The 23,921-nt window shown below is 55.4% G+C and overlaps 1 protein-coding gene across 1 annotated transcript; it reads left to right on the top strand.

Moving 5' to 3' along the window:
- Positions 1-5,477: 5,477 nt before the first annotated feature.
- On the top strand, positions 5,478-19,887 carry CTSH (cathepsin H). The gene is made up of 12 exons (XM_072802222.1): positions 5,478-5,620; positions 9,176-9,207; positions 9,792-9,897; positions 11,070-11,140; positions 11,676-11,780; positions 13,900-13,986; positions 14,615-14,670; positions 15,700-15,781; positions 16,831-16,899; positions 17,813-17,919; positions 18,689-18,814; positions 19,515-19,887. Exons 1-12 carry the CDS (start codon positions 5,530-5,532, stop codon positions 19,588-19,590), a joined length of 1,008 nt encoding a protein of 335 aa, XP_072658323.1. The 5' UTR covers positions 5,478-5,529; the 3' UTR covers positions 19,591-19,887.
- The last annotated feature ends 4,034 nt before the right edge of the window (positions 19,888-23,921 follow it).

Consider the following 23,921-nt stretch of genomic DNA (forward strand, 5'->3'; position numbering starts at 1 on the left):
CCCGGCAAGGCTGGCTGGGGGTCACCCAGGCACACCAAGCACCGCTGCCATCTCGTCCCACTGGGGCCCTTCACTCAGGCAGCTCCCCTTGAGCCCTCACACACCCGCAAGCATGCGTGTTTACAGTACAATTACGACCCACACTCAGGCCAAGTGACTCATGCCAGAAACCAGCCAAGCCAACTCTTGGTACCAGGAAGGGAGGTCAGGAATGTTCTGTTCGCGGCGGGGGGCCAGGCAAACCTGCAGATCCTCTTCTGGGTCTGGGGCCTCCACACAGCCCCGCCTGCTGCTTCCTCCCACTGGGTTCCCCCTGAACCTTGGGCCCCACCACCAGCCATTCACCCATTCCTGTCCCTCTCATGGCAACTGCCAGCCCCATCAGGAGGTGAGCACAGCACCTCCAAACTTCCCTCATCCAGGACCCATCACCCTTCAAATGTCCCCTTCAATGCCCCAGCCTGTCGGCATCGGACTCAGAATAAGTTGTCAACTATTCCTGCTGCTGCTGCTGCATTTATGCTGTCCTTGCTGTATGCCGGGCAGTGGGCTTGAGCTCCAGTACCCAGCATTTTTACTGCAGAGGGCACAATACAGGAAATCTGACTTTCAAAATATTTAACCACCAATACAGCATGGGCACTGACCCCTCAGGCTAACAACCTAATGGGTACAAGCTGGCTGAAAATCAACCAGCACCACAAGACACTCTCCACAACAGTAAAAGATAAAGCTAACAGTGTGTGGTGCAGATTATTAATTCAGGGGTTCTGGAAGAGGAAGTTTCTGTAGAGGAGAAAGGACAAGACATGAAAATAGAGAGGGAGCTGGAGGTTGTACCCGACAAGGAGCTCACCTGTGGACTTGAGGAGGTGCACTGGTGGTGGACATTACAAGCAGAATAGGGATGTATCACAGGAGGTCTTAAGTGACAGGCAAAGGAGTATAGACAGACTCTGTGGACCCCAAGAGATTGAAGGAGGCTCTGGAGAATTTATTGGAGGCAGACACACTCTGGGCTCCAGCTCCTGAGCTCCTGGCTCTCCCAGATGCAAGAGAAAAACCAACTGAGGGGGTAAGTTCCCATGCACAAAGTATGGGGTTTGCAGAAAAGTCCAGAAACTGCTGCTTCCTCACAGGGCTGGGACTGGGGTGAACAAAGTGAGATGCACCCCTCAGATGCCAAATGGAAGGGAAGGCCAAAATACGAGTAATCAAGGTAAATAATACTTTAGTGCAATATTTTTAAAAATCCAAAATTAATGTAAAGAAATCATGATGAAAGGAACATCAAATTGTAATAACTAAAACAATGATGGGATCTAACCCTTCCCTCACACAACATAACCCACTGCCTTCACCCCAAGCCTGGCCTTGATGAAATGCAGCTTCTGGACTTTTCTGCAAGCCCGCACACTTCTCCTGGCTGTGGCTGCTGCATCTCTGAGGCTTAGCCAAGGATGCTTGCTGACTTCTCAGGACACAGATGATGACTTCTCTTGCAGTCGGAGGACATCTCCAGGACAACTTCTCTGATCCACAGCACAGGAAGTAACCAAGTTGACGAAGCAGAGTGTCTCCTGGTGGAGGATGGAACAAGTTCCTATGAACCCCCCTGATGCAGACTTATACCTTTTCTGTATTCCTTACCTTTCCCCCTCAGCAGGCCCTTTAGTCACTCACTCACCTCTATATCCACCTGTCCATGTATCCATCCATCCCTTCCTTACATCTTTCCATCCATCCATCCATTAATGCATCCTCCCAGCCAGCCAGCCATCCCTCTGTCCTATCCACCCCTTCGTTCCATCCATTCATCCACCCCTTCCATCCATCCATCCATGTATCCTCCCATCCATCCACCCATCCATCCATCCTTCCAGCTGGCAATGGCCCCCTTTATCCTCTCCACCATTATGCATGCACCTCTACAGTTATCCACCCAACCACTCAGCCAACTCTCTGCCTACTGCACAAAATCAGCATGTGGCTGTGGGAGAAGCTCTACCACCTACAGCATACGTGTACACTCCGACAAACTTCGCACGGCTGTTATGAGCATGGAACAACAGGATCCATGTCGTCATATTGTTAACACAGTTATTACTGTTACAAGACGCCAGAGGTAGGGTACAGAAGTTTATCTGGCGAGGGCCCAGCCTGTCTGCTGAGCTTGACTCTGACAGGTGATCTGGAAAATCAGTTAAACCTGTAGCAAACAACTGGTGAGGAGGATGAGCAGGAGATCTAGCCTGAAGAAAAGGGCTAGTCAGGAGTGGGGCAGACAACAGTCCCAAGAACTGTGAGCGGGAGGTCGGCACGCAGGTGGTCACATCCAGGAGCTGCGGTTTGGCTGGATGCCTGGCCCCTGCTGACACCTCAGGGGAGTGCAGACCTGGACAGTCAGGAAAGTAGGCAGGCCTGGGGCTCACTGTCAACCACCTGCTCCCCCGGGGCTAAAGCCTATTTCTAAGGAGGAGAACCCTGGATTCAGTTGGCCAGTGGTTCAAACCCCAGCTCCATCACTTAATTGTGTGGCCTGAGGCAAGCTGCTGATGTGTCTCAGTCATTTCATCTGTAGAATGGGATAAACAGTGAGCACTAAGAAAGTGTTCACACAAAGCACTCGGCAGTGGGTCTGACATGTCCCTAAAGAAGGTAATGACTTCTGAGTGGGGAGGGTAAACACTGCTCTCGTCTCCTAGCCTCCCAGATCCCGGAAGTGCAAGCTCGTGACAGCCTCCATGTTCATGGGAGCCTTCGAGCACGCCCACCACCTGTCAGCCCAGGCAGCAGCTAACCTGAGCACCTCACCTGGTGCATTAGTGTCCTATTGCTGCGTGCCAATTACTGCAAAGTTTGAGGCTTAGAATGACACAAATACACTATCTCACAGCTCCGGAGGTCAAAAGTCCACATGGATTTGGACAGTTCCTCTGCCGCCCGTTGCACACGGCCAAATCCAGGCGTCAGCCACACCATCTTCCCTTCTGGGGATTCTGGGAACGAATCCGCTCCCCAGCTGATTCAGGTTGTTGGTAGAATTGCTGGCTGGTGGGCCTGAGGGCCCTGCTTCCCAGCTAGCTGGTGGCTGGGTCCTTCTCCATTTCTGAAGGCCACCCACTTGGCTATGCCCCCCTCAAAGCCAGGGATGGCAGGTGAAATCCCTCTTGGGATTCAAGGTCTCAGACTCTTCCGCCTTCCCCTTTTGCTTTGAAGAGCCCCTGTGACTGTACTGGGGCCCTCAGATAATCCAGGACCATCAATTAAAGTCAGCTGACTCGAAATCTTAATTTTGTCTACAGAGTATTATCAGAGCCAGGCCTGGATTGTGCCCAATTGAATAACTGAGGCAGAACCTTGGGACATCTGCCCCCCACCCAGGCCCAGCGAGACTCTGCTACCAGCCAGTCTGCAGCCTCACAGGTGCAGGAGTACCGAGGGCCAGAACCATGGAGGAGCCACATGGGCAGACAGACACCGTGAAAAGGGTGCAGGGAGCAAAGGACGGCACCCATATCCGGGACGAGTCACTACATAGTGCAAAGCACCTGCCTGGGTCACACAGCCAATCTGCAGGACTAGAGGCAAACACTAGTCTCCAAGTGACCAAGCCAGAGCCTTCTGCACTGCAGTGCAGACCCTCTGGAGTGACCTGAAAAGGAGGGTCACTGGGGACCCAGCACGGGGCGGGGGCGGGGGCAGGGGAACCTGGGTCTGAGATCATCATGGCCCTCTGTCAGGCTCCAGGCAACAGGATGAGAAGGTGAGGTTCTTCCTGCCTACCCAACAGATGAGACACCAGGAGAGAGAAGACACTTCTCTCTAGGCCAGTGCCTTAACTGTGCAAACAACAGGCAGGGTATTTTCGGAGACCCGTGGCTCCAAATGCACCCAGAGGGGCATCCGAACACAGACAAAATCATCAATTGACAAAGAGCTGCTCTATCTGCGAAGATGGTGTCTGTGAGCTCGGGCTGCTGGCTCTCCCACCGCCAGTGTCCACCTGCTGCACCCCCTGCTGCACTGAAAGATCCCCCAGAGGCCCCTTAAGGGCACATTCCTGGGCTGCCCCCACCAATCAGATCCCAAGAGAGGGCCTAGGGACCTATTCCCCTGGGGCCTCAGAGGCACAGGCTGGGCTGAGCACTTGGGAGAGAAAACCTCCTATGGAGGGAGAGACAGGAGGGAGAGGGGAGGGGGGAGGGGAGGAACTGGGAGTGGGGAGCTGGTACAGGCCAGCCCCACTAGCTCTGACCTCACCAAAGTGCCTCTGGCTGCAAAAAAGATCAAACCCGGGCTCAGACTCCCTCTGCACACTTGCTGGGAGAGCTAAGGAAAATGTTGGGGTTCAGATCCCACAGCTAAGAATGAATTCTTGGACATCTTTGGTGTGAAAGCTCATGACAGAACCTGTGGGCAGGGAGAGCTGCCCTGGGGGCACAAGGAGATGCTCCTTGTAGACTTGCAGGTGGGGAGGAGGTCAGGGAGTGACAAGGTTCCCAGGACCCTGAGGGGGCCAGCTATTGTTGGGGAAGGTCATTTGTTATCGGCTAGTAAAATCCTAGGCATGAGACCCTTCAGAAGTGCATGGGGCCACATGCTTGGGGGATGACAGCCAGCATGTATCCTGGGGGTGGAGATGAAGGAGGTTTCCTAAGGAATCCTGGGGGGTGGGACCAGGTCAAGCCTGTTGCCCTTCACCAAGTGTTCTGGAGGAAGCCCCCTTGCCCCGGGGACCAGGGCTTTTCTGGGCTGCTGTCGGCAGTAAGAACACTTATCTTCCCACATCTGTGACCACCCACTCTGGGGCCTCGGTCTCCCCATCTGTAAACCAGGAGTGGAGAGAGGGAATGTAGGTGAAGAACCAGCCCCTGGGTACCTGGTTGCAGGCCTCCCCCCCCACACACACTAACAGTCCTCGGTCCCTCAGCTTGAAGCGTTCCTCCTTCTATTTGTGTCTCACAAACTCACATTAAGGTCTCCCGCCTTTCTGCACATTTGCTGGAGACACGACAAGGCCCTGAAGCTAAGACGACTTTCTCACCACTTGGAGCAAAACGCCTGTTGTGGGAGAGGCCGGGAGGGAAGGGGAGGGGTGGGGAGGTGAGCCTCACCAAACCCTGCTGACTCCTCCCTCCACTCCTGAGTTCATTCTGAGGGAGGAGGGACACCCCGGGGACTGGGCCTAAGGAGGACCCGAGAGGGGCGCTGGGGGGGCACAGGGAGTGCTCCGGGGGTGGAGGGCTCCGGGGTCAGGGGGGTCAGGGAGGGGCGTTCCGGGGATGGAGGGGGCAGGGGAGGCTCCGGGGTGGGGGGCGGGCTCCGGGGGGCCGGGCAGAGGCAGAGAAACGGGGAAAGGGGGGTGGGGCCCCGGGGTGAGCCCTGGGAGAGGACTCGGAGGCGAGGGCGGTGACCTCCCCGCAGCCCCGCCCCGCCCCGGGAGCCCCGCCCCGCCCCGCCCCGCCCCCGCCGCCGCCGCCGCCTCCTCCCCGGCGCCCGCAGCCAGTCCGCCGCGGAGCCGCCGAGATGTGGGTCGCGTTCCCGCTGCTGTGCGCGGCCGCGGGGCTCCTGGGACTCCCGGCCTGCGGCGCCACGGACGCCTCCGCGAGCTCCTTAGGTACCGGGAGGGGGCGCCGCGGAGAAGGGGCCTCGCCGGGCGGCTCGGTCCCCCGAGGACGGGACCGGGGCAGAGGGACACGGCCTGCCCGCCCCGGGACCGAGGCCTCCGCCGGGGGGACCCGGGGCCGGGCGGGAGAAGGTGCAGGAGCCGGGGGGCGGGGGCGGGGGGCGGGGGGGCGGCCCGGTGCCTAAGCGCCCCGCGGGGTCCTAGAGGACTGTGGCGGGGCCTCTGCCAGCGTGCGCAGGGACTTTCCAGCCTTTCTCGCAGCCCCTGGGGATCCCCGGGTGCCCCGAGAGGCTCTGTGGGATGGCCGGCTGCGCTTCGGCGGGTCTGCACACCTGATGTAAGGTCGGCCAGGTCCCGCATCAGGCCGCCCCGCGCGCCACCTGCACAGCGCCCGCGCCGGCTCCGTGCTGCCCTCGCACCCCTTACACTGCTGGGGCTGCGAGCACCTGCCCGGGCTGGAGGCCCTGCCCTGCGGCCCCCCTACCCTGCTGCGGCCCACCTCAGCCCTCCACCCCCTGGGCTCTGAGCTCACTGCCCAGCTGCCCTCCTCACCCTGGGCACAGAGTTGCCAAAGCACAGCCTGGAGACAGGACACAGATTGCTGAGGCTGAATCTTCTCCGCTGCGAATCTTGCCTCACTCCTCTCTACTCAAATACAAGAAAGCCCCCCAGGTCTGCAAGGAGGCCGGCAGACGGGCAGCTCCAGGCCAGCCCCAACATGAAGAAAATCCAGTGCCCCCAGGCTTGGCTTCACCCTCCCTTGTGGGCTGTGCGGATGGGGGTTGGCCCTAGAAGCCATCCTAACCCCAGAGCAGGGCTCTGAAAGCTTTTCCTGCCTAGGGCCAGAGAGTAAATACTTTAGGTGTTGTGGCGGCACAGAGTTTGTAGCAAGTACTTCGCTCCGCCCTGGAGAGCAGCCCCAGACAGGATGCAAATGAATGAATGTGGCTGTGTTCCCAGAAACTTTTATTTATGGATGCTGAAATGTGAATGTGGATGATTCTCAGGTCTTACAAAATGTTGTATGTTTCTTTCAATCATTTAAAAGTGTAAGAAGACATTTTTCAGTTTGCCATAGTTTGCTGACCCCTGCCCCCAGACAGGGCGGACATAAATATAGTTTGTCCAGAAGCACAGTGGATTTGAGATGTGTCTGTCTGAGGTTGGGGCCCCGGGCTCACCAGCAGAGCCTTCCGGCCCAGCCCCCAGGGCATCTCAGCTCTTATTTCCACTGACCTCCTGTGAACGAGAAATAGTCCTGAGTGTCATACCTGCCATACTTGTTGCTTTTGAAATATCCCAGAGGGGAAAGCTGGCCAGTTGTCCTGAACTCTGTCCTGCTTGAAGTCCTGCTGAGTGGAGGTCCATCTCCTCTGTAGCCACCAACTGTAGCCGGGCCCGGTGACCAGGACTGGAATCCTCCAAAACCCTTTGCAGGATTGTAGTGGAGAAATCGGTGTTTCTTTCCTGCGGAAAGTGACTCTAGCTCGGTTTCTAGAATAGGGAGGTGTGTGACCCACAAGGGAAGTTAGACTGCTGAGCATCGTCTTCCGCCGGGGGGAGGGGGAGGTCCCTGGAGGAGCACAAACCCCAACAGATGTGGGTGCACGTACGGGGTTAGGGTCCAGCCCCTCCACTCCCAGACATCCTCTCTGCTAAAGCCAATCTGCACCTCTCATTTGTCCTCAATCTGAACCTCTGGTCATAAACACATCAGAGGCAGCAAAAAAATGGATGGTAACAAATCTTCCTCAAAACTCCTGCCAGTTCCTCAAGGAAACTGAAATTGAAGAAGACAGGACCTCACCAAGGTATCAGCTGATGAAGTCTTAGATGGTCAGGTGATTGGGGCATAGAAATTGAGAAACCTTGCCTTCCATTGCCGGAAGCAATAAGTAATTAGTAATCTGCTTATTTAGCAGGATTTCTTAGTCTTTTGACCTATAAAAAAACAAAGATTGGGGCGCCTGGGGGCCTCTGTTGGTGAAACTCTGCCCTCAGCTCATGTCTTGATCCCAGGTTCCTGGAATCCAGCCCACATCTGGCTCCCTGCTCCGCGAGAGTGGGGGTCTGCTTCTCCCTCTCCCTCTGCCCCCCACCCCACTTGTGTGCACTTGCTCTCTCTTTCTCAAATAAAATCTTTTTAAAAATTAAAAAGACCAGAATTAATACTGACCCATTAAAAAAATAGGAAATACCCATGAATCTATAAATCCATGAGGGGGGGGTTACTTAGAAAAGTCCTGTTGATCTCATTAAGAGATGCATTTCTTTTTTTTTTTTAAGATTTATTTATTTATTTGAGAGAGAACTTGCGCATGCCCAGGGTAGGGGGACACGGGGAGAAGGAGAGAACCCCAAGCAGACTTCCCACTGAGCATGGAGGCCAACGAGGACATCCATCCCGTGAGATCAGGACATGAACCTAAACCAAGAGCTGTAAGCTTAACCCCCTGAGCCAGCCAGGTGCCCCTAAGGACGCATTTCTGATACAGGTTTATTTTTTATGTTTAACAATTACTTTTCACAATGTATATAATATATTTGAAATATTTTGATCGGTTGGGGTGTTGATGGTGAGGATTTATTCTGGATTGAATACTGGAATTCAATCCAGAATAAATTTATATAATGTTCAGAGATGCGTGAGTCACAGGAAGTAAACATAATTTTGATGTATGCTTCTTGTCCTTGTTGCATAAAAGGATGATTTGTTTCATTACTGACGGCGGGCATTAACTCAGACTGTATGCAGATTCCCTTGACTAGCTTTAAAAGAAGGATGTGGCATCCTCTTTTAAAATGATATTTACAGGGCCCCTGGCTGGCTCAGTTGGTCAGACATTGAGCTCTTCATCTCAGGGTCGTGAGCTCAAACCCCATGGTGGGCATGGAGCCTACTTAAAATTTAAAAAAAAAAAAATTGAAAAATTAAAAAGACAGTATTTACTATAAGCTGGAATACATTCTTTGTAGCCGTTTAAATGTAGCCTGAAATTTTTAGATAGCTCAAAAAGATACAAGGTATAGCGGGGGTCCATCCACAAAGAGCTGGTGTCTGGTTTGTGTTCACACCGTGGGCACAGACCATGGGACAGCGCCATGTCGAATATATTGGTTGTCTGTGTCTTGAAGAAAAAATTTGCTGACCCTTGGGGATTAGATTTTTTAACTCACTTCTTATTGAAGTATATCATACAGAGAAGTACACATATCGTTAAATACACATTTCAGTGGATTTCCACAACGTAAGCACCATTGTGTGACCAGCAGCAAGTGAAGCCATGGGGCATTGTGGGACCCAGGCCGCCCCGGGTGCCCGCTCCGGGGACAGCCCGTGTCCTGTCCAACCACAGGTTCTGTTACCGCTGCCACTGCAGTGAGAGCCTGACTTCTGCATTCTGCATCAGATAACACCATTTTTGGTGCCTTCACTGTAGTCTCGTTTCCTGAAATGCCGATCAGCTCTGAAGTGCCCTGCTTGGCTGAAGGCCCCATTCATTGCCAGGCACCCGGGCTAATGTCTTTTGTTTTTTCTTTTTACAGAGAAAGTTCACTTCAAGTCATGGGCAGTGCAGGTCAGTGGTCACCTTCTTCCTGAAGCTTTTTGTTTCTCTGTTGCCTGCTATCAAAGCTGACGGTGCCAGACTTGGGATGACGGGGAGGGATTTTCCCACCCACACCCCTGGGTCTTTCCAGACTGGGAATTGGCCAAGATGGGAAAGATTCAGTTAGGTTAACGCCTTCCAAACAGTTGTCCCCAGTGATTTTGGCAGCTGGCAGCCTTTACAGCCTGGGCACTCAGGGCCATATTTTATATTTGGATACATTGCATGCTGGCTGCAGAATTAATTGCAGAACACTGGTGCATGGGCTTTTGAAAAGTGATGATTTTTGTCCCAGACTTGAGCCAATGCCAGCTGTGGGTCACTGGAGGACCTGCATTTGGCACATTTCTTCCCCATGGCCCCAGGGTGTGTGCCTATGACCTCCTTTCACAGCTGACACCCAACAGTGTCCTGCCTCCTAACAGGGCTTTAGCTCCAAAAACTCCATTGTACGGTAGGGAAAAGCTCCACCCATCCTCTTATAAAACAAACTGTCCCCTTCTGGCGAGCCACATCTTGTTTCCCTGACTTACTGTGGCTGTGTTTCGTTTCAGCACCAGAAGAAGTACAGCTCGGAGGAGTACCTCCAGAGGCTGCAGACCTTCGTTGGCAACTGGAGGAAGATAAATGCTCACAACGCTGGGAACCACACGTTTAAAAGTACTGCGGGGCTGCCTCTCCTCCAGGCTCCGTGGGGCCACGTCTCAGAGCTGTTAGTGGCAGCCGATGCTTGGAGGCCCCCTGGGAGGGATATGGAGTGGAGGGATGGCCTGAAGCCTCCCTGAGCTGACTGCAGTCCTGGCTCTGCTGGGTCTCTGATATCCCCATGGCTGCAGGACAGGGGCGCTGAGCCCTCTGGATGGTCCTGGATTTCACAGGAGGTCTCACAGAAGCCCCACCCCATTCTTGCCAGCTGAGGGTCCCTCCTATGCTGAGTGCTGCCCTTGGATCACTGGGTGGCAGGCCCCCTTCAGCAATGTGCTCTGCACTCAGGAGCAGACTCCAGGGACAGACCTGCCCTCCGTCCAAGTCATTTCCCTAGAAGCATACACACCGCATATACACAGAGGCCTCAGAAATGTCAGCAGGGTCCACGACATTGGTATTGTGGGCAGCAAGTATAATAAAAGTTGTGCTTGAATCTCATCCCTGCCCAGTGCTCTGTGCGACCATGGGGCGGCGGGGGGTGTGGGGGGGTGGTTACATCGTCAGAGATGTGCTAGGCTGGCAGGTAGTGATAGGAAGGCTCTCCACCCTGGGCACAGATGGGAATGCACCTGGGGCAGATATAGCGGCTCTTCACCTGAATGTCCATCAGAGTCTCCAGTGGGGTGTCTGAACCCACTCCTGGATGGGGTGCCCAGGCCCTACCACGCACTAGCCACACCTACACACCTGCCATGCAGCCCACTTGTATGCACAGGACAAGCTCCCAGGCGGTTTTTTTTTTTTTTTTTTTTTTAAGATTTCATTTATTTATTCATGATAGACGTAGAGAGAGAGGTAGAGACACAGGCAGAGGGAGAAGCAGGTTCCATGCTGGAAGCCTGACACAGGACTTGATCCCGGGTCTCCAGGATCACACCCTGGGCCAAAGGCAGGCCCTAAACCACTGAGCCACCCAGGGATCCCCCTCCCAGGTGGTTCTGAAGCACATGGAGCATTGACCTTGCTCTGATCAATGATAATTACATTTAAAACCTACAGAGGTGCCAGTCGCTGCAGCTGGAAATAGCACACAGGTTAACTGGGGCTGGTAATGTTTCTGTTTCTTAATCAGTGCCTTAGTAAGTGCCTCTTTGGATTTTTTTGTTTTTCCTTCTCTTTTTCAGTGGGGCTGAACCAGTTTTCAGACATGAACTTTGCTGAAATAAAACACAAGTATCTCTGGTCGGAGCCTCAGGTGGGTGTTAGTCATTGTGACCCAAGCCGACTCTTTCCACTCAGACCTTTGGAATAAGTTCAGAGTCTGCCAACTTCCAGCCGGACTCGAGCCTACCCGGCTCCGGAGGGTGGGGGGAGGAGTGCAGCTTCCTGGGGCGTCAGGTGGCTCCCAGCAGCTGCTCAAGCCATGCACACAGCCTTAGCTATGTGTGCCCCAAACTTAGGGTTGCCAGAGAGAATACAGATGCACAATTAAAACTGAATCTCAGGTAGATAACAGGGTATTTTAGTGTGAATATGTCCTAAGTACTGTGCAGGACATACTTTCGCTATAGTTACTCATCGTTCATATGAAGTTAAAATTTAACTGGATGAACTGTGTTACTACTTGTGAAATCTGGCTCCCAGGACCTCACTCCCCCACCTGGGTCATGTCAGGTTGGGGCGGGATGTTGCTACAGTGATAGTCATTCTCTTGGTGATTGTTTTACTTGCACACATTTCCATCAAAAAGTTTTCTGTTCCCCTGAAAGAATTGTGTTTGGTCATTCCAGAATTGCTCAGCCACCAAAGGTAACTACCTCCGGGGGACAGGTCCCTACCCCCCTTTTGTGGACTGGCGGAAAAAAGGAAAGTTCGTGTCACCGGTGAAAAATCAGGTATGTGTGGCCATCCCCCGTCCTTCCCCAAAACATAGCCACATTCACAGACAAAACAGCAGGAAGAGAAACTCAGAACCCCAAACTGGCAAGTGTCTCCCCAACTCTGTTTCTTGTTGGCCTCCAGCTGCCTTCCTCTGCAAGGCTGTGAGCTCCCTACCTCCACAGGCTGCTCTGGAGGAGGGAGCAGTCCCTCTTGGTTGGACTGATGTCCCCCTGTACCCTCTGCCCAGAGCTCCTCAGTGGCCCCAGGGCTCCCACAAAGTCACCCGAAGCAGCAGTTCTCTGTGCCCTTCAGAGATGGGACACAGGGCCCTATTCCTTCCACCCCATGCAAGGCCTGGCCCAGCCCCTCCGGCTGGGGGATAGCAGGTGCTTAGCGAGCAGGATGACGCCAGCCTTCCAAATGACACTGGCCTCCTGGCAGGGAGTGTGTGTCCTGCTTTCTACACCCACAAAGCTACGGCCTGGGGGCTGGCTCTGTTCTGGAGAGTCTCCCCTCTGCCCACTGTGTCCCTCCCCTGGAAGTCACAGCAGCTGCCTTTCCAGAAAGAGGCCATGCTTTCCCCTTCAGAAAATGCAAGGTGCAAGCTTCCCTCCTGCAAACACTGGCTTTCGTATCAAAACGCTCCCTGGGAAACGTTTTCTCCACAGCTTCCTATCCTCTCAGGCCTGGAGCTCCTGGAGCTGGCACTCTGGACATTCACTGCAGCCCCTGGGAGCCACAGAGCAAAGCCCTCCGCCCCCCAGAGCCAGTTTTTAGACTAAGAATCCCATGACAGGTTTTTTGTTTGTTTGTTTGTTTGTTTGTTTTTTAAGATTTATTAATTAATTAATTAATTTATTTATTTATTTATTTATTTATTTATTTGAGAAAAAGAGAGCACGAGCAGGGGGAGGGTAAGAGGGAGAGGGAGAAGCAGGCTCTCTGCAGAGTGCAGAGCCCAACATGGGACTCAGTCCTCGGACCCTGAGATCACAATCTGAGCCGAAATCAAGAGTCAGACATGTAATCAACTGGGCTGCCCAGGTGCACCGAGAATCCCATGACAATTTAAAGCCATGAGTTTTCTGTGTAGAAGCCTGACTGTGCTCACTGTTGGGACAGGGAGGTCTGTCAGGAATGTTCCAGGGCCTTCTGGGGAGCCTGGGCCACCAGGTGCAGGGCTGGAGCAAGGTGGTGGCTATGGCCACCGTGCGGATGCAGACACAGCAGCAGAATCTGACATTAGCTTGGCAGCCCCACATGCTTCTCGGGTCACAGAGGAGCAAACCAAGGCTGAGGGCTGGCCTGGCGTCCAGATGGATGGGGGTACAGGGGGCTGCATGCCAGGTGTCTGCCTCTCTCAGCCAGAGAGCCTCAGACGGGGTCACCCCCGTACTGACAGGAGGATGTGGGAGGAAGGGACCAGGGGGGACCTCCAGGACAACACCAACCTCCTGAGGGCAGGGCAGGGGCTGGATGTGAGAGAGAGTCGAGAGGTAGAACCACCTGTGGAGGGAGAGACGAGACGGGTGGGCCATCTCAGATGACCAACGGGGTGGAGGTGGAGAGGCCGGAGCTGACCCCCTGGCTCGCACAGCTGTGCTTGCTGGGCTGTGAATGGGCAGGTGGCAGCAGGCTCTGGCAAGTTCAGGGGCTGCTGGTGACTGTGGAGGGCAGGGGGTGGGCAGGCGCGGCAGCCCGGCAGTCAGGTGTCTGGGCTCGATGGAGGTGAGGGCTTGAGGGGTTAGTTTGTTAGGACTGAGCGGAATGAGGTTGGAGGTGGAGTGGTGGTAGAGAAGGTTCTGGAAACAGGATGTGGGTGAGTCCTGCTCAGACACCGTGGAGAGAAGAAGAGCCTGTGTGAGGTTCAGCCATAGAAGGAAAGCAGAAGATCACAGGATGGGGGTCATCCTTGCAGGGCAGTGGGCTTGGTGTGTGAGGGGCCGGGGCTGGGAAGGTGCTGGTGGTCAGCGGCTCCTGCTCCGTTATGGGCCTCAGTCCTGTCACCTGTTAACCCAGACGACCTTGGCCGCATAGGGCCTGATGGTCCACATGGATGGGAGCCCACTTTTCTCGGGCCTGCGTCCTGGTGTTCTTGTTACCGACCTCCGACCTCTGTCCCGGCCTCTCTAGGGCAGCTGTGGCAGCTGCTGGACCTTCTCCACCACGGGGGCCCTGGAGTCCGCCATCGCCATCAAAAGTGGGAAGTTGCTCTCTTTGGTAAGCAGCCCGCCCCCGGGGTCACCTGCTGAGGTCATGGCTCTGCCCTGAGGCCTGACAGAGAGGGCCAGGTATGCCATCGGGCTCCTTTAGAGCTTCGGTGTAGATGTGGTTTCCACTGGTCATCAGGCACCTCCCCCTCGTGGTCATTCGGCCTGTGAAACTGAACGCACGTTCTAGAATGACTGAGGCCACCTGCAGCCTTCGGAGAGCAGAGCCTGGGAGGCAGGCTTCTAGGAGCCAGTCCGGCCCGAACTGCCTGGCTGTCTTCCCCGAGGGCAGGGCCAGGGCCCATGTGTCCAGCTGCTGAGCTCACAGCAAGGGATGAGGGTGGGTGGGGGTCCCCAGCGGGGCTGTCCCCTCCCGCTCCCACTCGCCACTGTAGGCATGTGCGCCTCCCAGCCGTGTGCACCAAGGCAGCACCCTCACCCCCCTGCTTGGCTGCCCCAGCGGCTGACCCCTCCCTCCATGTGCCAGCTGCTGGTCCCTGCCTCGGCAGCTTGACGTCTGGGGCATCTGGACATGGGGCTGATGGGGCCACAGGGGTGTGCTGCGGGGAAGGCTCAGCACCCCGGGCCAGAGCCTCCAGTGGTCTCTACCCTGCTCACCACACTGTGTGTCCCTCCAGGCAGAGCAGCAGCTGGTGGACTGTGCCCAGAACTTCAACAATCACGGCTGCCAAGGGTACGCCCCTGACCGACAGGCCCTCCCGGGGTCCCTCTCCTGCCCCACAGATTGCTTCTGTCGGGTATAGCATGTGCCGACCGCTGCCCCGTCCCAGGTCACAAAGGAGATGGTCACCCTCAGGTCCTGCAGCCAGAATGTGACAGAGTGTGACCCAAGCCCAGGCCACTCTGCTCCCGAAATCTGCCCTCCATCCAGGGTGTCCCCCCGGCCTCACCACAGTGCAGGTGGCCTCAGCAGCCCCCATAGCCATGGCCAGGTGTCTGCCTGGCCCTTCCACACAGTTAAAGTTCCGAGCAGCCCCACCTGGCCATCAGAAGTGGTAAAAGTGCTCGTGCTGATGGCTGTGTCTTTACTGCGCCCGTCTCCTCGGCCGGTCCTTAACATCGTCATCAGGGGTTTATTTGCTCGTGTGTCTGGTGTCCATGGCCACTGTCCTAGTGCATGCATGCGTCCGGCCTGGTTCTTCCCCCTCATGGCCCATTTCTGGGGAGGGACATCCTTGGGCTCCATGTGTAAGGGGGGGCTCCCTGTGCTCTGGTTCATGTTTTCAAGCACTCCACATGTGTGACTGAGCACCTACATGTGGCTGGGCCCTGGGGACACGCAGCCAACAGAGCATACAGAGCTGATGTTCTAGCTGCCTAGACCCAAAATAGCGTGCTGTGGGTCAGGGGGTGACTAGTGCCAGGGTCAGGAGCGGAGGGGACAGGGTGTGGGGGTGCTGGGAGCTGTGGCTGGACGGCCATGAGTGGCTCCCTGCTCTCAATGACAACATCGGCCACACGGGCTTGATGGGAGTGGTCAGGAAGTCCTATTTCTAGAGCACCTGCTGGTGGGGGCCCAGGGGGCATGATGGTGGTGGATACCCAGAGCTGGGCAGGTGCCTTACCCCAGAGGGGGCTGGCCTGGGGTCCCTACGGCGTCTGAGAGCTCCCTGTTCCCCTGACGTGTGCTTCCTGGGTCTGAGGAGCGTGGGGCCAGGGCCAGGCCAGTCCGGGTGGGCAGCCCTGTGTGTGCTTCCTGCAGGGGGCTCCCCAGCCAGGCGTTCGAGTACATCCGCTACAACAAGGGCATCATGGGTGAAGACAGCTACCCCTACAAGGGCCAGGTAACTGGGGGCTGCCGCAGCTTCATAGTCTTGGCCAGCGGGACTGGCCAGCGCCATCCCCTTCAGCCTCACAGAGCACCAGGACGGGGTGGGGGGGGACCCCCACGCCCTTGAGCTGTAGCCCGTCCCCTCCCACCAGAGTCATCTGCATCCACCAAGCCCTGCCCACCTGCTGTTCCCAATCTCCTGGGTCCCCCACACACACTAAGTATACCAGGGTGCCCACCTCCGCTGCCCTTCCCGCCCAGCACCACAGCCCATGGGGTCAGTCTCAGGCTGACCACACTCTCTGGCACCTGCACCCTCTCTGCCCACAGCCATCTTTCCCCCAGACCTGTGGCTCTGCCTGCATTTCTGCTCACCAATAAGCAACACCAGCCCCCCGAAACCTGCTGGCCACTGGCAGGCTGTCTGAGGGTGATTCCCACCGCAGACCCTCACTCAAGTTCTGCCTCCCAACCATCGGGACCCCACAACTGTTCTGTGGGTTCACCCACGTCTCCGTCTCCATCATCCAGCTCTCCTGGGGCTGCCGAGTGGGCTCTCGGACCTGGCTCTGACCACTCACCTGCCTTATGCAGGATGCTTCAGAGGCTGTTGGGGGCCTGCCCTCTCACCTGTTGTCTCGCCTCTCATAAACCTTGGGCTCCAGCCCAGCCACTTGCTGGTTCCCAAACACCACATCATGCCTCTTGCCATCCCCACCTTCTGTGCTTGCTCTTTCCTCCACGTGACCTGCCTCTGCACCTGCCTTGTGTCTGGGAATGTCTGTGCACTAGCACCTCTTTCCCCTGCCAGGCAGCTCATGCTCACCTCCAGTTCTCCCCAGGTCCCCCAGGCTCCCATAGGCCCACCTCTGCCAAAGCAGTGCTGGGCTCCTATGAGCTCCTTGAGAACAAGGATGCCCCTGACCCTCTCTTAAGTGACCCCATGATCCCCTGGCACTCAGAGCTTTAGCTCTGCAGACATTATCAAATGGCATGGCATGGGGGGGTGGCCCTAACCCTCAGCCTGGGGCCGATCCCCCTAACTTGTGCTGCCCTGCACAGGACGGTGACTGCAAGTACCAGCCCAGCAAAGCCATTGCTTTCGTGAAGGATGTAGCCAACATCACCATTGTGAGTACCGGCCCTTCTCTGCAACGGGCAGCGTGTTCTCGTGAGGAGGCCAGCGTCCACTGCTGTCCACTGGCCAGCGGGCACAGCAGGGCAGCCTCTCCTGGCGGCAGATCACTTTGACTGGACAGTCTCCATTATCGGGGCATCCCAGCCACAGTGGTGGCAGCAGGTGGGAGGTGGGTGAGACAAGCACCAGACGCTCGGGCTCTGACCTGGGTCTGTGCGGGACTCTGGTCTGGTCTGTTTTCTCCTTTGTAAAACGCAAGCAGGAATCCCCATCCCGAGGAGCAGAGTGTGAATGTGTGACATCAGCGTGTGTGTAAGTGATTGAATGCAAGTTGGAGGATGACTGTTAGGTTATGTTTGTTACTGTTGTTAGTAACAAACAACCCCAAAGTGTGGAGTTGGTGTCTCCCACGTGGTGTGGCTGTTGGTGTAGGCGGGGCTGCCCTCCATGTGACTCTCTTCACTCCAGGATGCAGGCAGGGGATCGGAGTGGCCAATTTTGCTGGCTTTGTGGGGGCAGGGCAGGGGGAGTCACAGGGGCATGTAGGGGGACCGCAGCAAATGGGTGGGAGGGGCCCAATGAGCTGTATACCTGCACCGTGGCCTCTACTCTAAGGTGGGGCGTTCCCTAGAAAGAGAGATGACCCGCAGACCCCACCAGCAAAGGGGAGGGAGGTCACAGGAGAGTCAGGGTGTCAGAGGAGGGACCCGTAAGCCAAATAACCCAAAGGAGCCTGGCCGTTCTGGCACAACCCCGCTATCTGCTGTGAGGAGGGGGCAGCCAGCCCCTTGGTGGCTTCTCAGTCCAACACAAGATGCCTGCACTGCCCCGGACCCCCATCTCTACCTCGGGGCAGAAAGCCAGCCAGAGGGGGGCAGAGAGGTGACAGAGACTGTGTGTCCACAGAATGACGAGCAGGCGATGGTAGAGGCGGTCGCCCTGTACAACCCCGTGAGCTTTGCCTTCGAGGTTACCAGCGACTTCATGATGTACAGGAAAGGCATCTACTCCAGGTGAGCCAAGGGCCCCCCGCAGGCAGGCCTCAGGGCCCGGCTCTGAGCCTGGCCACACTTGCACAACACCAGCCGTGGGTGTCTGCGGCTCTTGGGGTGGGAATGGGGAGGGCAGACCCAGGCCAAGGGCAACGCACTCTCCATCAGCCCAGGAGCTACCTCCAGTTTGAGAGCAGTGGGGGGTGGGCACGTAGCTGCTCTCAGGATGCTGGGCTGGGGGCTCCCCCAGCAACCTGGAACAGGGCCCAGGACCATCCCACCATCCGACGTCGTGGCCCTGTAGAGACTCCGATCCGTGTCCTCCCTGGCCTCGCGCTGTCCCAGACCCTGCCACCAGTCCATCCTCCATGCGGAGTCAGAGTCCCCCTGTGAAGCACTCTCTGGCCATGCCACTTTCTGCTGCTCCTGTGTCCCCCTGTGGTCCAGAGTCCGCTGGGCAGGGGACCCTGGTGATCTGGGCCTCCGTTCTCTGAACCCATTTCCCAGAGAAACACAGCTGCGCTGCCCATTGGACCCGCTGCCCACCGCAGCCACACAGGGGGTTTGTGGCATTGGACATGTTGCCCCCTCCTGGGACCCTGTCCCCGCGGCGCTGACCCCTCCTGTTTGCTCCCTGCCAGACATGGCTTCTTGAGGCTGACGGCCCGCAGCAACGGGGCCGATTGATTCCTACCGGCCGTGCCTGGAACCGCTGCTCCATGGGGCCAGTGGCATCAGACAGCTGCTGTCATCTTTCCCGTGGGTTCAAGCCTTTCTTTTCCTTTTCCAGCACTTCCTGTCATAAAACTCCAGATAAAGTGAACCACGCAGTCCTGGCTGTTGGGTACGGAGAGCAGAACGGAATACCCTACTGGATCGTGAAGAACTCGTGGGGCCCCCAGTGGGGCATGAACGGGTGAGCCACTTCGGGCAGGGCACTGGGAGGGGCGCCACCGCTGGAGTCTGGGGGCCTGGCTTGGGGGGGGCGGCGGGGCTTCTCCCTCAAGGACACACGTGGCTAAAAAAAAAAAAAAAAAGGACACACGTGGCTTCAGAGCCGGGGCAGGGGCAGGTCACCTGGCCAGCTGAGCCCCAGGGCAGGCCAGGGCAGGAGCCTGAGGCTAAGATGCCCCCACGCAGCCCCCTCCTGCCCCGGCCCCCACATCGGAAGGATCCTGTGCCAGACATGAGGGTCCCTTGTCCCAGGAGGGTCTGGCCGGGGGCTGGCATGGCTCAGCACGGTGCCACGGCTTGGAGGGCAGGTTGGAAGAACCTGGGCCACAGGCGTGCCTCAGACCATGAGCACCCGACCTGGGGAGGGGGCTGGAACCGGGTGCCGGGGTGTCCGCCATCAGACTGCGTGCCCTCAGGGTCCCGGTGATGATTAAGTAACTAGCTGAGGGCCGAGTCGGGAAGTTGTAGGGAAGTGGGATGGACGCAACGTGGTAGCCACAGGGAGGGAAGAGAAAGCCCGTCAGTCAGGTCAGGTCAGGGGTTTCCTGGGTGTTCAGCAAGCCAGGCCATCGCCCCTGGAGTCAGAGCTCGTGGTACAGCATCCTAGGAAGGTCCGCCGTGAGGCAGCCCCAGCCCGTCCCCAGCTCGCTCTGTCTGCCCAGGTACTTCCTCATGGAGCGTGGGAAGAACATGTGTGGCCTGGCCGCCTGCGCCTCCTACCCCATCCCCCTGGTGTGAGCCGCCGCCCGGGCCGGCGCTGGAGTCCTGCCCTGGAGGAAGGGGCCCGGGACCCCCAGGGCCCTCGCCCCCATGCCGTGCCCTGAGGCCTGAGGAAAATGAGGAAGAAGAGCCCACCGAACGAGCGACAAGCCTACCACGTCTCCCACATGAAGGTGGCCGCCAGCTGTGTGCCTTCAACACTCCTGTTCACGCACTTAAACCCAACGGCCAAGAATAGTCTTTATCTCCCACATTTGGAGAGCACCCCTGTCTTTCCTGTGATCTGTATTCAATAAACATTTGGTGAACTCCTGCCGGGCCGGGTCTGTGCTGTGTGCTGCGACCTCACGTGACCCGGGCCTACTCTGTCCTCGGGGCTTGCATCCCCCAGGAGGGAGGAGGCCTCCAGAGCCGCCTGGCTGGGAGAATGGTGCAGGTGCAGGGGTCACTGTGCACCACGCGGGGGCCCAGGAGGAGGAGCAGGTGGGACTTGGGACCTTGGCAGGTTGCACCCCAGACGGGGGCAGCTGCGGAGGCCAGAGGGACCGTGCCAGGCTCAGAAGAGGCAGGATTTGGACCCAGACACCAGCCTGGAAGCTGTACCTCCCCATGTGGCCTCCCTGCCAGGACCGCCTGCCCGTCCTCTCCAGCCCCTTGCCCTGAACGTGCCTGGTGCTCCTGCCAGCTTCACACCATCCTTTCCCTTTGAGGACACTGTGGGGTTTTTTTGATAACAAGCTTTATTTAGAAAATACCCATATGGTTTTAATCCATTAGAAAGTTCCAGTAATATGAAATGTTGCAACAATAAATCAAGACCAACAGTTGTGAAACAAAAGCCTATTTCCTTAATGCAATAGAGTCCTAGATGCACTGTCTGTGACATAAGAGGCTCCTAGGAGCCCAGGAGCACATTGTTGCTGACCACCTGTCTGCAAGGCCTGGCCACCGCATGGGGGGAATAAACCAAATTAAAGTCCACAGACAGTGTGATAATGTGACCACAAACATCCAAGAGAGACAACAGAAAAGCTCAGAACAAACTGATCAGAAAGTGCCTGGTTCCCAGACACCAGAGACACAAAAATCAACAAAACCCAGAAGAAAAGCATGTGGCCCCATAGCAACAACGCTGGTCACCAGGAGTAACCATCAAAAATAACAGATGTCTATAGACTAAGAAAACGACACAATTATGAAAAGCGAAAGCATGGCCTGAATAAACGGAGCAGCATGCCGTACTCTTGAGTGGAAAGAAAGAACACAAATAAGTGACTCTTGCCCAAAATAAAAACATGGGTTTGGTACGTTTCCAAATAAAATGTCACTAAAAGGGCAGCCCGGTGGCTCAGCGGTTTAGCGCCGCCTTCAGCCCAGGGTGGGATCCTGGAGACCTGGGATCGAGTCCCATGTCAGGCTCCCTGCATGGAGCCTGCTCCTCCCTCTGCCTGTGTCTCTGCCTCTCTCTTTCTCTCTCTCTCTCTGTGTGTGTGTGTGTGTGTGTGTGTGTGTGTGTGTGTCTCGTGAGTAAATAAATAAAATCTTTCTTTAAAAGTGTCAATAAAGTTGATACTTTCCATTTGTCTGAGGGGAAACAGGACACGGTGGTTAGGAGGATTTTATAAATAAGCAATGGGAATGAGGTCTGCACTTGAAAGCGTACCCCAGCTAAGAACACATAATCGCCCAGAGTGCACAAAATAAGAATTCGGTGCATAAGGAACAGGTGGACAGATCAATTTTTACCACTCAGTAAAAGGTGCTAGGAAATTGAGCAACTATTTGGAAAAGCAATTTAACCTAAATCTTCTCCTGTGCTTTTTATAATAAAATTTTAAATTTTGTAAGAGTTTCAAATTTAGAGAGTTCACATGAAGACGGTATCGAGAGTTTACGTATGTCTCACACCTGGTTTTCTCTGTTACTGTCTCAGGATGGAAGGATGGCCTATTTATCAAGATTAATGAACCAACAGAGGACAAGAGGTGACCACCAGTCTCTTGTAAATGGGGCTGCAAAGGTCAATCCCGGACCCTTTGTTCGGTTAGCAGACCTCTGCTGCTGTCAGCTGTATGCGGCCTACCCCACCTCCACCCCACCAGGCACCAGGGAGCACACAAGGATGTTCTGGGCATCCTGCGTGAAGCAGGAAAAAGGGCCTATTAGGGTTTGAAGAGAGGAGTGGGCAAGGCCACATCCCAGTGTGACAAATCCCCTCCACAGGCTCTGGACCTCCAGAGATCCAGAAGAGAGCCTGGTGTGAAGTAGGTGCAGCCCCACTGGTCATTTGTCAGGGTCCCCATCAGCCACCCCTCTAAAGGCAGGCCTAGGCTCGGCTCCAGAGGCCTGAGTCCATAGGACACACCTTTGGCCCCAAGGAGCTCCCTCACTGGGGTAAAAGACAACAAAGGAAAAATAAAACCGAACAAAAACAGTGAAAAGTCAGTTCAAGACATTACAGTTCAAGACATTACAAGAAAAAACTTCAGAGTGATATCATTTGTTGTTGTAGATGCAAAAATCCTCAACAAGATACTGAATGCAAACAAAATCCAGCAACATATGAAAAGGATTCTGTATCGTGAGCAGGTGGGGTTTATCCCAGGAATAAATGGTTGGCTCACCATATGAAAATCAATAAAATACACTGTATATCAGTGAAGGACAGAAACTGCATAATCCTCGCTCTAGACAGAAAGAGCTTTTTTTTTTTTTTTTTTAAACAATCCAACATCCTTTCATGACAAAGGCACTCAGCAAACTGGTCATGGAAGGGGAACTTCCTCAACCCAATGAGGGCGTCTATGGAAAACCCAGAGCTAACGTCACCCTCAGTACGGAAAGCTTCTCCCCTGAGATGCTGTCCTTGCCCCCTCTGTTCCACGTTGTCCAGGAGGTTCCAGCCAGGGCCGTTCAGCAGATGGAGATGTCTCAGCCACCAGATCATAGAGGAGAAGGTAAACTACCTCTGTGTGCAGAGAACATGATCTTGTACGTAGAAAAGTCTGAGGAACACACACCCCAAAGAAACCACTGGTGTCAGCCCATGACTTTGGCAGTGCTGCAGGATATGTTTCTATAGCCACCGACAGCCCAATTTACCATAGAATCAGCAAGAATAAAAATCTTAGGAAGAATTTAACAAGGGACGTGTAAGACTTACTAAAAACTATAACATTGTATCAAAAGAAATTAACATCTAGGAGTACCTGGGGGGCTCAGTTGGTTGAGCGTCTGCCTTTGGCTCAGGGCACGATCCCAGGGTCCTGGGATGGAGTCCCGCATTGGGCTCCCCGCAGGGGACAGACGTACAGATCGATGGGTTGGAATTGAGAGACCAGACAGAATCATACAGTCATGGCTGATTTTCAACAAGGACACCAAGATAATTCAATGGGGAAAGAATCATCTTTTTTTAAGCCGGTGGTCCTGGGACAGCTGGACGTCCCCAAGCAGAAGAATGAAGCTGGAGCCCTGCCTCACATTGTACACAAGAATCGAGTGAAGATGCACCGCAGACCTAAAAGTGGGTGCTACCTCTGTAAGACTCAGAGAAGGGGCACGTCTTCGGGAGGCTGGATTTGGCGAGTTTCTTAGATAGGACACCAAACACACGGGCAACAAGGGCAGCCACAAAAGATAAAGCGGACTTCATTAAAATGAAAGACTTTTGTGCTTCAAAGGAGCCTGTGAAGAAAGGACAAGGAAAACCTGAAGAAGGAGAGGAAATATTCACAGATCGTAGTGATCTGGGATTTGGAATAAAGAGATGTGTCTCAACAGTAAAGACACAACCAACCCAACTTACAAGTGGGCAAAAGATTGAAGTGGCCACCCCCCCAGAGAAGGTCAGCTGACATCACAGTCCAGCTGGGAGACGCACCAGGCGCCGTGAGGGTTGCACTCAGAGAGCCGGCAGCAGTAGGAGCGGCCGAGGACGTGCAGGGCTTGTGACCCTCAGCGCACCTGCGGTGACCGTACACAGCAGGAAGTCACCCTGAAACCAGCGTGGCAGTTCCTTAAAAAATCTCACTGCGTGACCCAGCAATTCCACTCCCCAGGCAACCAAGAACGTGTCCACACAGAAATGTGCACGCGCATATTGAGAGCGGCATCGTTCATCGCTGCCAACACATGGAACAACCCACGTGTCCATCTCCCGAAACAGGTAAACAGATCAGCAAAACGTGGTCTGTCTGTATGGCAGATACCGAGCACTGGCACCTGCTACGACGGGGCACATTCTGGAAACATTACGCTCAGCCGAAGGAGCCCAACACGGAAGACACGTGTGACAAAATTCCCCCGATGAGAAACATCTGAAACAGGCAAATCCACAGAAACACCCA

The sequence above is a fragment of the Canis lupus genome, chromosome 2, assembly GCF_048164855.1.
Source record: "Canis lupus baileyi chromosome 2, mCanLup2.hap1, whole genome shotgun sequence".
NCBI lineage: Eukaryota > Metazoa > Chordata > Mammalia > Carnivora > Canidae > Canis > Canis lupus.